Source organism: Nicrophorus vespilloides, unplaced genomic scaffold, assembly GCF_001412225.1.
Source record: "Nicrophorus vespilloides isolate i.1.1-1 unplaced genomic scaffold, Nicve_v1.0, whole genome shotgun sequence".
NCBI lineage: Eukaryota > Metazoa > Arthropoda > Insecta > Coleoptera > Silphidae > Nicrophorus > Nicrophorus vespilloides.
The window spans coordinates 115,590-128,572 of NW_017096133.1; the positions used below are offsets into that span (position 1 = coordinate 115,590).

At 41.6% G+C, this 12,983-nt stretch overlaps 1 protein-coding gene across 1 annotated transcript; it reads left to right on the forward strand.

Moving 5' to 3' along the window:
- The first annotated feature begins 261 nt into the window (after positions 1-261).
- On the forward strand, positions 262-11,578 carry LOC108569724 (protein polybromo-1). Its single transcript, XM_017931388.1, has 21 exons — positions 262-586; positions 746-877; positions 989-1,921; positions 1,978-2,262; positions 2,332-2,394; positions 2,628-2,780; positions 2,835-3,139; positions 3,206-3,338; positions 3,398-3,771; positions 3,839-4,500; positions 4,560-4,789; positions 4,856-5,022; positions 5,084-5,429; positions 5,722-5,784; positions 8,559-8,708; positions 8,771-9,025; positions 9,090-9,373; positions 9,550-9,620; positions 10,336-10,416; positions 10,751-10,853; positions 10,917-11,578. The coding sequence occupies exons 1-21, from the start codon at positions 515-517 to the stop codon at positions 11,134-11,136; spliced, it is 5,082 nt and encodes a 1,693-aa protein (XP_017786877.1). The 5' UTR covers positions 262-514; the 3' UTR covers positions 11,137-11,578.
- Positions 11,579-12,983: the final 1,405 nt, after the last annotated feature.

The following is a 12,983-nucleotide window of genomic DNA, read 5'->3' on the forward strand; positions in this document are numbered from 1 at the left end:
CTCTAAACATCTTTATCCGCCATTGCATAAGTTGGCAGTGGATGCCCTCGTCGATTTCGACTGTGTTTTGTTTGTTCGCGGCGTTTGGTTTATTATCAACCGTGCGGCGAAAGTGCACCTATTTGTATGTTACCATGCTGCTAGTGAATTGACCAGAGAACAGGTAGATCGAGAAGAGGTAAGAGCTCTACTATCCTCGGGTCACCCCTCCGTTGCTGCAGCAGCGACCGACCGACGTTGTTTCGGTGTCTCTCTGTCTCATATATAACAATTATACATGACGAGGTTACATTTGCTGTGCAGTTTATATTTAGTTCTGCGGTCGCAAAACCAACCAACCAACCAACACCGGTTGTTGGAAGAGCGCTGTTGCATCTGCTAATGTTTCGGATTGACGAGAACTGCGTTCGGTATTCGTGCAACTGACTCTGCTTGTAAATAGAAACATGCACCGTCGCAGCAGCCAGTGCCCATTGTTATTGTTGCGCCTAAACACATAATTTGTTTCCAACAAATGCGACTTAGACCTTCGGTGCAATTGCAACGGCTCGCGGCAAAACCGCACTGCAACGATACGAACGCCAAGGTATCATCATCATCAATCAATATTGCCAAGCCTATTTCTCATTCATCAATGCATCCATCCACTTGCTATAACACATAATTATTGATTAAACATTTAAACTCGATCTAAATGTATGTACACAAAAGGCGACCTGTTAATTGATCGATTGTTGATCCGCAGGTCAGGATGAGCAAGCGACGTCGTACGAGTTCTATAGCCAGCCGTGGCCAGGAGGAGGATTCTTTGGATAGCATCGAAGCCTCTTCCAGCAGTGGCCCATCGAGCAGGAAGCGAATGAAGAAGCAAGATCCAGTTAGTGATTATTCCTATACTATTAATGAAAAACATAAATCAAATTAGTTAACTTGTATAAAATCATCTTAGTATTCTATAATTGGAACGTAATGGAATTTTGTTTTGTAGATGGAATTGGTGCAACAAATATATGATTCGATAAGAAATTACAAGAAGGAGGATGGTACTCTGCTGTGCGATGCGTTCATCCGTGTCCCGAAACGTCGACAGGAACCCAGATACTATGAGGTCGTGTCCAATCCCATAGATCTGCTTAAGGTGCAGCAGAAATTGAAGACAGACGAGTACGAAGATATAGACGACTTGCAGATTGACATTGATCTGATCGTCAGCAATGCGATAGCGTTCTACAAGAAAAACTCGCAAGAGTTCAAGGACGCTTGCGATCTGTGGGAGTTGTTCTTAGTGAACAAGGCTAGAATATACGACGGCAAGGATGACGATGCGGAAAAGTCTAAAGCTCTGCTGCGGGTGGCGCGCGCCCAGAGGAAGGCAATGACTCCGGAGTCCCGCATCATGAAGAACGAGGTGGACATATCGGAAGACACGTCGGAGAGTTCCACGAATCCGGACGAGGAGTTTAACGTGTACGAGGACCTGTTCACCGCCATAATGACGGCAACCGATGCGGAGAACCATCCGCTCCACATCGACTTCCAATTGTTACCTTCGAAGAGGAAGTATCCGGAGTATTATGAGGTTATCGAGAATCCCATCGACCTGAAAACCATAGCCGTGAAGATCCAGAGCAACGAGTACAGCACGCTGAACGATATGGAAAAGGATCTGCTGCAGATGACGAAGAACGCGTGCACATTCAACGAGCCCGGCTCGCAGATCTACAAGAACGCCAAGGCGCTGAAGAAGATCATCACCAGCAAGAAGATCGAAGTGGAGCACGGAAAGTACCAAGGCGGAAAGAGCAGCGAGCGAATTCGCAATAAACGGATGAGAGCTAGCACCAGCTTATCGGCTGTCACTGCTGCGTTGCACGACGAGTCCGAGATGGAGCTGGAACCAGATGAATCCATGGAGGAAGATGTACGTAGATTGCATTACGCAACAATATTAAATACTAAATTAACCGTTTTGTGCAGGTGGGAGTCGTAGATTCGGATAACCCCAAGTGGCAACTGTTCGACACCGTTAAGTCGGTGACGACAAACTCCGGTGGTTCTCTGAGCGAACCTTTCTGGCGGCTGCCGTCGCGACGCGTTTACCCCGACTACTATCGCGAGATTAAGAACCCCGTCTGCATGATGCAGATACGTCGCAAATTGGTCTGCCAGTCGTACGGCACCGTAAGTGAAGTTGCTGGAGATATGACCATCATGTTCGAAAACGCAAAGAAATATAATCTTCCTTCATCCAAACTCTACAAGGTATTTGAGGATCACCACTACAACAACACTCCTTCGTCTAAGATTAACGGAATTTTTCTTTTTTTCTAGGACGCTGTTAAACTGCAGAAAGTGATGCAATCCAAAGTGCAAGAACTGCTTGACTTAGATCAGGTAACAAACACGAAAGTCACTAACAAATTACGAAAGGTATGGCTTTTAACCTGCACTGCTTTTTAAAATTTTCAGTTCTCTACTAAAATACTTTTTGCATGCATTAATTACATCTCACCACTTAAGTTCTGTTTGCTTCCTGCGAAATGAATATAACAAATTAACTTTAAAGTAGATTTGAATGTGCATGAAAATAGTATATTTTTCAAATGTTGATTACGTTTTTTTTATAGGATACTGATAATGAAGAAACTGATAATCGCAAAAAGGGCGGAATTAAAGTAAAAACTCCATCGACACCGGCGCCGCGCGGACGTCCTGCCAAAGATGTGATACCGCTAAAGAGAAGACTTCATTCGTTGGCCAAATTCCTTTTGGATTACTCTGTGAGTATACGATGTAAATGATATGTTCAGATTGATTTATTATTATTTTGCTAGAAGGAAGATGGCAGAAAACCGCTGATGGGTTTCATGGAGAAACCATCGAAGAAATTATATCCGGATTACTACCAGGTCATCACCGAGCCCATTGACTTCCTGGAGATCGAGGCGAAAATAAAAGGAGAACAATACAGCAGCGAGAATGAGCTGGTGCGCGACTTCAAGCTTATGTTCTCCAATTGTCGAACGTACAACGAGGAGAACTCGCACATCTACGAGGATGCCACTCTTTTGGAAAAGGTGCTCATCGAGAAAATCGGTCAGACTATAGTGACTCCCGAGAGAAAGACGTACAGCAGAGTGTAAGTTATCAAAACCAACCCGCGCATCTAATGAAAGATGAAAATTCACGTGCAATTTGTTTGCAGCGCCAGACCCAAGCGTATCTTGACACCGATTGATAGGAATTGCCGCACTCTGTACGACACCATCAAGGATTACCGAGAACCCAAAGCCAACCGGCAGCTATCTCTGATATTCATGAAGCTTCCGTCGAAGAGCGTAATAACTTGTGAGCTCTGAAGATTCATCTGTCAGATCTAATTGTTATCGTTTTGCAGGATTACCCCGATTACTACGAACTTATCAAGAGCCCCGTAGACATGGAGAAGATATCGCACAAGGTGAAGTCTAAGGAATACGACACGCTCGAGGATTTAGTCTCCGAATTCAACATGATGTTTGATAACGCGTGCAAGTACAACGAGCCCGACTCGCAGATCTACAAGGACGCGTTGGTGCTGCAGAAGATCTGTCTGCAGACGAAGCTGCAATTGAAGGAGGATGACGATACCGTTCCGGATGTTCCGGCCGCCATTCAGGATCTTCTGCTAAGCCTGTTCACTTCCATTTATAACCACCAAGACGTAGATGAACGCTGCTACTCTGATTCCATGTCAGATTTACCCGAACACGACGACATTGATGGCAAAAAGTAAGTTACAAAAATTATTTGTTTACCCGTTATCAAGTATATTATTATAACCATGTTTTTTTATTAGGGTGCGCGCTCTGTCACTAGATTTGATTAAACGACGACTTGATAAAGGACTCTACAGGCGTCTGGACACGTTCCAAGATGATTTCTTTGCGTGCCTGGAGCGAGCTCGTCAATTATCGCGCTCGGACTCTCAGGTTTTCGAGGATTCCATCGAGATGCAGACTTTCTTCATCAAGTTACGAGATGAATTGTGCAGAAACGGTGAGCTACTGCATTCGCCCGCACTTAACTATTCGTTGATGAATCTGCAGACTAGCGTTGAAACGGTGCGTCAGAGCAAGCAACTCCAAGAGTCTTTAGACGATGAGAACGAAACGCGCAGTTCGGACGACTCCATCATAAAGGATTCGTTGAACATCGGCGAGACGATGACTTTCAACCAGAGGACTTTCAAAGTGGGAGACTTCGTTTATCTGGATGCGAAAGAAAAGGGCGTCGATCCGCACATTCTGCTTATCGAGAGGCTGTGGTCAAACGGTGGTCAGAAGATGTTGTACGGCAACTATTATCTTAGACCCGCTGAGACCTACCATCTGACTACCAGGAAGTTTTTGGAAAAAGAAGTCTTCAAGTCGGATACGCACGTCGCCGTGCCCTTGGAGGACATCAAAGAGAGATGTTGCGTTATTAATTTTAAACAGTATTTCATCATGAAACCAGAAGGTAATACAGTTAATCTAGGAAATAATATAGTTTAATAATTTAACTTAATCTTTGTTTAGGTTTTGATGAGAAAGACGTGTACGTGTGCGAGTGCCGATACAGCACGAAATCCAGAAGCTTCAAGCGTATAAAACTCTTCCCCGAAAGCCCCAACATGGTGCTGGTGCCTCGCGAAACCCCAATGGAGCCCAAGCGCGTCGTATCCATCTTCAGAGAAAGAGTAGAGAAGCACAAGGATGAATTGGCCGAATTGCAAGAGATCGAAAGATTGGTGGAGAAAGAGAAACCGGTACGTTTTTTTTTTAAATACAAAACTTTGAAATGATGATGAAAACTAATGTTGATTACATTTCAGAATGTAATAGCCTTCTCGCAAATGGAACTGGACGACGGTAACACTTACTTCGAGCAATACAATACGATTTGTAGCGGAGTCGTAAAGACCGGCGACTTTGTATACGTCGCTGCGGACGGCGGTCGTCAGACCATCGCTCAAATCGATAGCATCTACGAAACTAAAGAGTAAGATGGATCGCGCAAACGATGCAACAATTGTCTTATATTCTATTGTTTCTATCTTTAGTGGGAAGTGTTATTTCCGTGGACCCTGGTTCGTCCTACCATCCGAGATGCTTCAGATCCCCAACCGGTCGTACTACAGGCAAGAGATGTTCCTCTCCACCCTCGAAGAGGTCAATCCCATCGTCAGCGTTGTTGGCAAGTGCACGGTCCTGGACTACAACGAGTACATCTCGAGTCGACCCACCGAAATCCCTGAAGTGGACGTGTACATTTGCACGTCTCTGTACGACGAGATCAACAGGCAATTGCAGAAACTGCCGTTAGACGGCCTGAAGAAGTATCACCACAGCAGCGGCGTCACCGAGGACGAGATCTACTACTTCCCCAAGTTGATCAATCCGCTCAAAGTGAGTACACTGAATCTCCGATTATCACCAATTCATTTCTTCGATCGCGATTGCGATTTCTTCCCAACTCTTCTCTCTCTAGCTTCTCTGCTGCATGTGCGCCCGCTTAATGTGTTTTCATGTCATGAACGCTTCTCAAATCACGTTTCGTTTGCCTGTTCATAAATAACAACAACAACAGCAAAAATGAGTGTCTGTGTCTTTTGTTCACGGCCCAATATGTCGTCGGATAGTTCGCATGCTAGTGTGACACGTTAGCTAATTGTGTGTGCATGATGTCAATGTGTTTCAGGTGGGCAATGAACCACAATTAATGGAAGCTCCCGCCAAGGCTCAGGCCACTATTTTGGAAGTTGTGAGTATCACACGTTTCTTTTGCACGAACGTTCTTCTCCCATCTTTTTATTCTTCCGAAATCTTTCAAATACGCAAACCTATTGTTCTATATATTTAAGTGTATGCATGTGATTATTTGTTTTAACTTTATGTTACGAGTACGTGATAATTAATATCATCGTTTTTTTTTTTTGCACTAACTCATTGCGTAACTCATCCATATCAACATTGGTACATTTGCTTTATATGTGTATAGTGTATAATAGTCTTAAGAACGCTCGACGAACAATTAATCCATTTGGACAATCATATTTTGCATTCACCTTGTGTAAAGTAAAGTGAAAGCGAAAGTTTTAAGAACAATTTCCATATAAATATATATGAAAACCTGGATAATTACAAACCTCTTAAGAAAGATTTAATGGCCTGGTAGACAAAGTCATTAGAGAAAATGGTCAATTCAAGGTTAATTACGTTTGACTTTTACACTTTCTCAAATTGAAATATTATTTCTTAACATAACAAATAATCATAAATTTATATAGATATCAGGAAAGTCAACAGATTTATCTTTTCACTATATGAAAATCAATGTACTTCAAATATTGACAATGCATCAGTTTTCTCTGTATTTATTAATGTCGATGATCAAAACTGAAGCTCGCAGATGCAGTTTGTGTTTGTCATGGATTGCGTTGATTGTAATCAAAACGGGTTGCTGCTTGTCCGAGGGAAATTCTTGAGGCTGGAAAGTAATTCGCGTTCAATTGCATTTTAAATGCCGTCAATAATTCCCGCGTCCGGTCGAAACCAGTTCGCGTTGCTCGTCGCGTTACGCATTTCAATTCTGCGCTAGTTTGTTTAGAATTGTTGTTTGCGCTTCGCTCACTTTTTTCACTTTCTCTTTTCCTCCTCCGGCCAGCGAGGAACTGCTGGCAGAGATAGTGGAGTTGATCCGAAGGACGATGCTGGCGGGTTGTGTGAAAATCGTTGTACATATATATATTTATATTCTCTCGGTGGTGTTGTGTGTTGTTTGCGCGTTATCGTAACGGGCGGGTTCGTTGTTGATAACGGCTATCGTTATCAACAAACGCGCATGATGCAAGCGCGCTTTGAATATCCAGCGTTCTGTAAGTGCTTCTCTGTTCTGTAGTGAGTCAGGGGGGAGAGTGTGCGACCTCGCCTGCTGCGCGCAAACGCCTCCACGCATCGTGGACTCAGCGTTAAGAAGAAGCGGGGAAGTCCCCCCAAACGCGTCTCGCCGCCGCCGCCGCTCGCCGTTGATTTGAATGAGCTATTAGTAATTGTACTATCAAAACTATTGTCGCGGACAACTCAAGTACACACACAGTGCGCGTATACAATTCTCGCTCCTTCTCACGCTCCCAGACGCACGATTACTTAAGCCGTGTGTCTGTCGGCCGCAGCAACAGCAGTTCATTGAACTTTTTTCCCCAACTAACTGCACTTTGTGTGTGTGTGTGTGTGCATATATATACGTATATATATATATATAATCCACGCATTCCGCCTCCTTTGTTTTATTTCAATACATTATATATATGTATATATATATATATTCGTTTTATTTTTAATTAAGTCAGTGGGGGTTCGGAGCTCGCGCACATCGCTTACTCGTTTATAAATATCCGCGTCGCTGCAACTCCTTCGAGTACAGGTGGAAACGGAACGCATTAAAGACACACACACACGCACACACAACCTTTCCCCCCCGGAAAACATGGACAGTGAATCGGAGAAGGAATACACCTGCTTGGTAAAGAAATGCACATTTCTCTCGCTCTTATCCACTCTCTCTATCTTTCTCGGTGCTCAACGGATTGATGTTGTATAATCAAACATTTCCATGCAAACCCATTAATCATCGCATACGTTTACACGCAATCCAGCGCACCCGATTTCCTTCTTCCTTGTTACCACCACGATCATTGTGCGCGTTCTTAATTTTTATTTCTTTTTTTCTTTGGAACGCCGCCAAAGGAAACACCACCATCAGCCTTTCTATATTTACATAGGCTTGTTACATTATACATTCCCTCAGCATATGTTCTTTACTTGGATATTAACGTCTGCCCACAACAGATGTCGTCCTCCGTACAAGATTATTTACATGAACGTAGCCCATGCACAATCACAACAATCAAAGTCTAATTTAAGCCTTGCTCGAGTCTGATTGACTTGCATCGATTGCAATCTGTAATATTATTCTGAAAACTAATTCATTTTTCTAATTTATTCATCTGAAATTTTATTTATTCACCTTCAGCGATGGGAATTAAATATGCATGGAAATACTTGTGACATTGAAGTCTAATTGAATGCACACACACAAAAAAAAAGAACCAATTAATTTATTACCATTGAGAATTAGCGGTTGAGTCTTATTAATTTGCTGTTTGTCAAGGTTATAATATGGAATGGTGCACTTACGAATAATACAAGTGTCTGGGATTAGTTTTGATCTTTTCATTTCTTATACAATGGTAGAAAAAAAAAAACAGGTTTGATAACTTTTTCTTATCTAGGAATTCACTTTTGAAGTCTGTCGTTAATCAGTGTAACGGTAGAGGTTTAACAAACAAAATTCTTGTCAATATGGAAATCATCAAATTGGACATTGCTATTTGATCTTATTATAAATTAATAATTTAAATTGATGAAAGTTTGGGTAAAAATGTAGGGCAATGTTTAAATCAGCATTTATCTGTTTCAAGTGCGTGTGTTTCCGCATTTCATTTCTAATGTTATATTTCTTTTGTGTTAATGTAGGAGTCGTCTCCAATGTTGACGAAGCTCAACGACATGGACATCTTGATGGAAGATTCCATCGATGGGCCACCGAGTGTTGGTTCCGGAGAACTTCCGGCCACCGTTCCCATAAGCGGTAGTAGCATCTCAACTCCAGCCACCACCAAGAAGGTAAATATCTCATCTTAGTTCAATCAGTATATTTGAATGTGTTTTTGTTGTTGTTGTTGCAGAAAAACAAGAACAAAGTGATCACCGGTTACATCTTGTATTCGCGTGAGGTGCGTAAGACCGTGGTGGCGAACAATCCGAATTCGAGCTTCGGCGAGATCAGCCGGATCGTGGGGAACGAGTGGAAGTCGTTGTCGACGACGGAGAAGATCGCGTGGGAGGAGAAGGCGTCCAAGCAGAACGACGAGACGAAGGCCAGATTCCTGGAGGAGGGCGACTCGTGCAACAGCCCCGCACCTTCCACCCATCCCGATCACGTAAGCCATATTCGTCATCGAATCTTCGAGAATCGTAATGAAATTTTTTAAATTTAATATTCAGATATTCGAATGCTGCTGGGATACTTGCGATTACCAATTCGAAGAGTCTTCCGATTGCATCGAGCATTGCATCAGGGATAAGGACGGCGGCGGCGGACACGTGCAGACGTACTTCTCGCAGAATCCAGAAGCAGAGTTGCATTGCCTGTGGAGAGGATGCGCTCGCATCAAGAACAAGAAAAACTCGCAGCCCTTCCCCAACGTGACCAGACTCGTGAGGCACGTGCGCGACCTCCACATCAACAAGGGAAACGGACGGGTCGTTCCAATGGAGAACAGGAGCAAGTATGTACCATCTATATACTTAATCATCGTCTCATATACATACCTTTTTCTTGATGCAATTTCGGAATTGAATCTGTAAACTCGCTTTCATTGAAACTGTTATTACAATGAAAGTGGTATTTGTTTATATTTTGTGTGGCAGAAACAATCACTTCATATAATAATAATGTATTTAGGAACTTCATCGGAAACCGGGTGATGCCCGTTTTGCAGCCGTGCGTTTCGACGACCGTGGAGATCATTTCTGGTAATTGAGCTGCCTGCATACATACACCAAAAACTACTGCATGTTCGGTGTTTTCGTACTCCCACATCTGTCTCTTCTATTTCAATTGCCATCCCTCCCCAGCCCAGTTGTCGTTCGTCTCTTTTAATGCGTATTTCAGTGTGTCTTTCTCTCTACGTAGAATCAATCCCACAGGTTTGGCTGCACTCTGGGATCGTTTTAATTTGACTATTTTATTTTTTTTAGTTTACAACATATTTATTTCATTTTTTTTCTGTAGACTGTAATCATATTTATTTGTACATGTATGTAACTTGTAACCTGTTCTCGAGTAGCATTTAATTCATATGCAACTGTTGCTATTATTATTAGGAACTTCAAGCCATCCAGTAAACCTCAAGTTGTTAATCGACCAACCCCAACCGCCACTCCCACCCCTAGTTGTGAGTTGCTTTTTATTATTATTATTTTACTTCTATACTTACTACACTTTTATTTACTTATTAACTGTCTCAGCTCTCGCTCGTTTCAAGTTGTTGTTGTTGTGAAACACGAGGAGAGGCGAGAGAGTGTCTCCAGTAGTTACAAGTTGGGTTTATTGCACTATTACGTTTTTTTTTCTGTAGTGAATTCTTTTTTTTGTTTGTTTTGTTGTCTGTTAGTATTTTTGCAAAATTTAGTTATTATCTCGCTACGATATATTTCTTAATAATCGCCCCCCCTTTGTCTGGAATAGCTGCTAGCAATACGTTTAACACTTCCGGCACCTTTGCGACGTCCACGACGCCCGGTATTCGGTCTGCGCTGAACAACAAAAGTAATTATACCATTTCCTACATATTCCACGTAGACTCTCGGCGTTCAACAACCGAAGCGATAATACCTAACCAACGAACTACTGGACGTATATTGTATTGCTTTATACGAATTAGCTTACAATCATTTCAGAAGCTTACAATCTCGTATGGAGCGATACATTATGTATTGGCTTTTGAGCGTTTTCGTAATACTAATCTATCGGAAAGGGCAGTAAATTTTATAGTTGGATGAACCAAACCAAATTCGATAAGGAAAAGTAAACTTTCGAGCTCGGTTCGGATTCGTCGCCGCTGCGCCCATCACCTTGGTTACTAATTGTTTATTTTCCATAGCAACACCTGCTCCAGCGGTTGTGCCGCAGAAGCAGCACGAACCTCTGTTCATTTCGGTGCCGCCGAGGCCTCAACGCGCCCTTCACTCCGAAGCTTACATCAAGTACGTGCGCGCTCACTTTGATCATTTCATTCAAGATAATTCTAATCGTCTGCTTCTAAACAGGTACATTGAAGGTCTTCATGCAGATAACAAGTACATAAGCCCATGGGAGAAGACGCTGAACGCGTCGCAGGAGAACGCCGTACCGGACATGGAGAAGATCAACAACGCGTCCACGTGGCTCGGCACCAAAGCCAACCAGCAGGACAACGTGCTGAACGCCCTCTGGGCCCTCAGAAATCAGCTGCTCAGAGATACGCTCGGTCTGCAGAAGACCTTGTAATCATCGATTCGACAAATTATTATTTTTTTAAATATATATCCTTTTATATATATATATATTAATTTTAGTTTATAAAATATATTTTATTTTACTATTTATCTCTATGGATAACATTAATAGATCCTCGATGCTTCACTTCTCACACAGACACACCCTACGGTTGCATAGATTACAGCGAGCAAGAAGAAGCACAGCACGCTGTAATCTATGCGACAACATTATTAGTGACTGATGAGATCTGAAGCAACGGGCTTAATCAGTTGTCTGTCTCATCGACGAATGCTTTAAATATTGATTAATCCACTGTTAAGTGTGATCATACTCTTCTAATATATTGTTGATACAGTAGGAGACAGCATTTCCACCCCCATTTCGTTTTAAGAGATTTTCCATGAAAATTAAAGCAAATTAATTGATATTCAAATGATGTAATAAATGAAATCTGGACATTTTTCTAGTTTTTGAACAAAAACTATTCATTAATAAAAAAAAATATATAAAACAAAGAAAAGTTATTTTTATTTCATCAATACCAAAATTGCTCTACTCTCCTATTGTGCAGTGGCGCGTTACCGAATAGGCGAGCGCTTAGGGCCTCCAAATCGCCAAAAGAAACGTAATGATTTTCTTAGTAGGGTCAATATGGGGCAGCCAAATATTGCGTAAGATGGGCAACTTCCTTGTGCAACTTTTTATGAAACAAAATTTACTTAATGTTCGTTACGTAATAGAGAAACAACGTTTTTTCCCTATTTTTTTCAGTTTTTCGTGAATATCACGACAACCCCTCTAGATAATTACATCATTGACCACTCGTATGAAAGCTGAATGTCTCACCTTTTCAATGAGCCTACTGACATCTTCGTACTGCTGCCGAGTCGCCTGCTATGAGCCGTAGAAATTGGAAAAAAAGTGAATTGAATTTGAACAAAAACTAGATTTTTGTAAATAACTCGAAAAGTAACAAACTTTTTTATGATTTTATTGCATACTCAGATGCACGCAAGTATTGCGCAACTTTTTATGTAACAAAAGTTACGTAATGTTCGTTACGTAATAGAGAAACGACGTTTTTCCCATTTTTTTTTCAGTTTTTCGTGAATATCTCAACAACCCCTCTAGATAATTACATCATCGAGCACTCGTATGAAAGCTGAATGTCTCACCTTTCCAACGAGCCTACCGGTATCTTCGTACTGCTGCCGAGTTGCCTGCTATGAGCTGTAGAAATTGGAAAAAAAGTGAATTGAATTTGCACAAAAACTAGTTTTTTGTAAATAACTCGAAAAGTAACAAACTTTTTTATGATTTTATTGCATAATCAGATGCACGCAAGTATTGCGCAACTTTTTATATAACAAAAGTTACGTAATGTTTGTTACGTAACAAAGAAACGACGTTTTTTCTCTATTTTTTTCAGTTTTTCGTGAATATCTCGACAACCCCTCTAGATAATTACATCATTGACAACTCGTATGAAAGCTGAATGTCTCACCTTTCCAACGAGCCTACTGGTATCTTCGAGTCGTCTGCTATGAGCTTTACAAATTGGAAAAAAAGTGAATAGAAATTGTCAAAAAACGGATGTAATTCAGTTTTTCGATAATAACTCGAAAAGTAATAAACTTTTTTATGATTTTATTGAATAATCAGATGCTCGCAAGTATTGCGCAACTTTTTATGTAACAAAAGTTACGTAATGTTCGTTACGTAATAGAGAAACGACGTTTTTTCCCATTTTTCGTGAATATCTCGACAACCCCTCTAGATAATTACATCATTGACAACTTGTATGAAAGCTAAATATCAGACCTTTCCAACGAGCCTACTGACATTTTCGTGCTGAC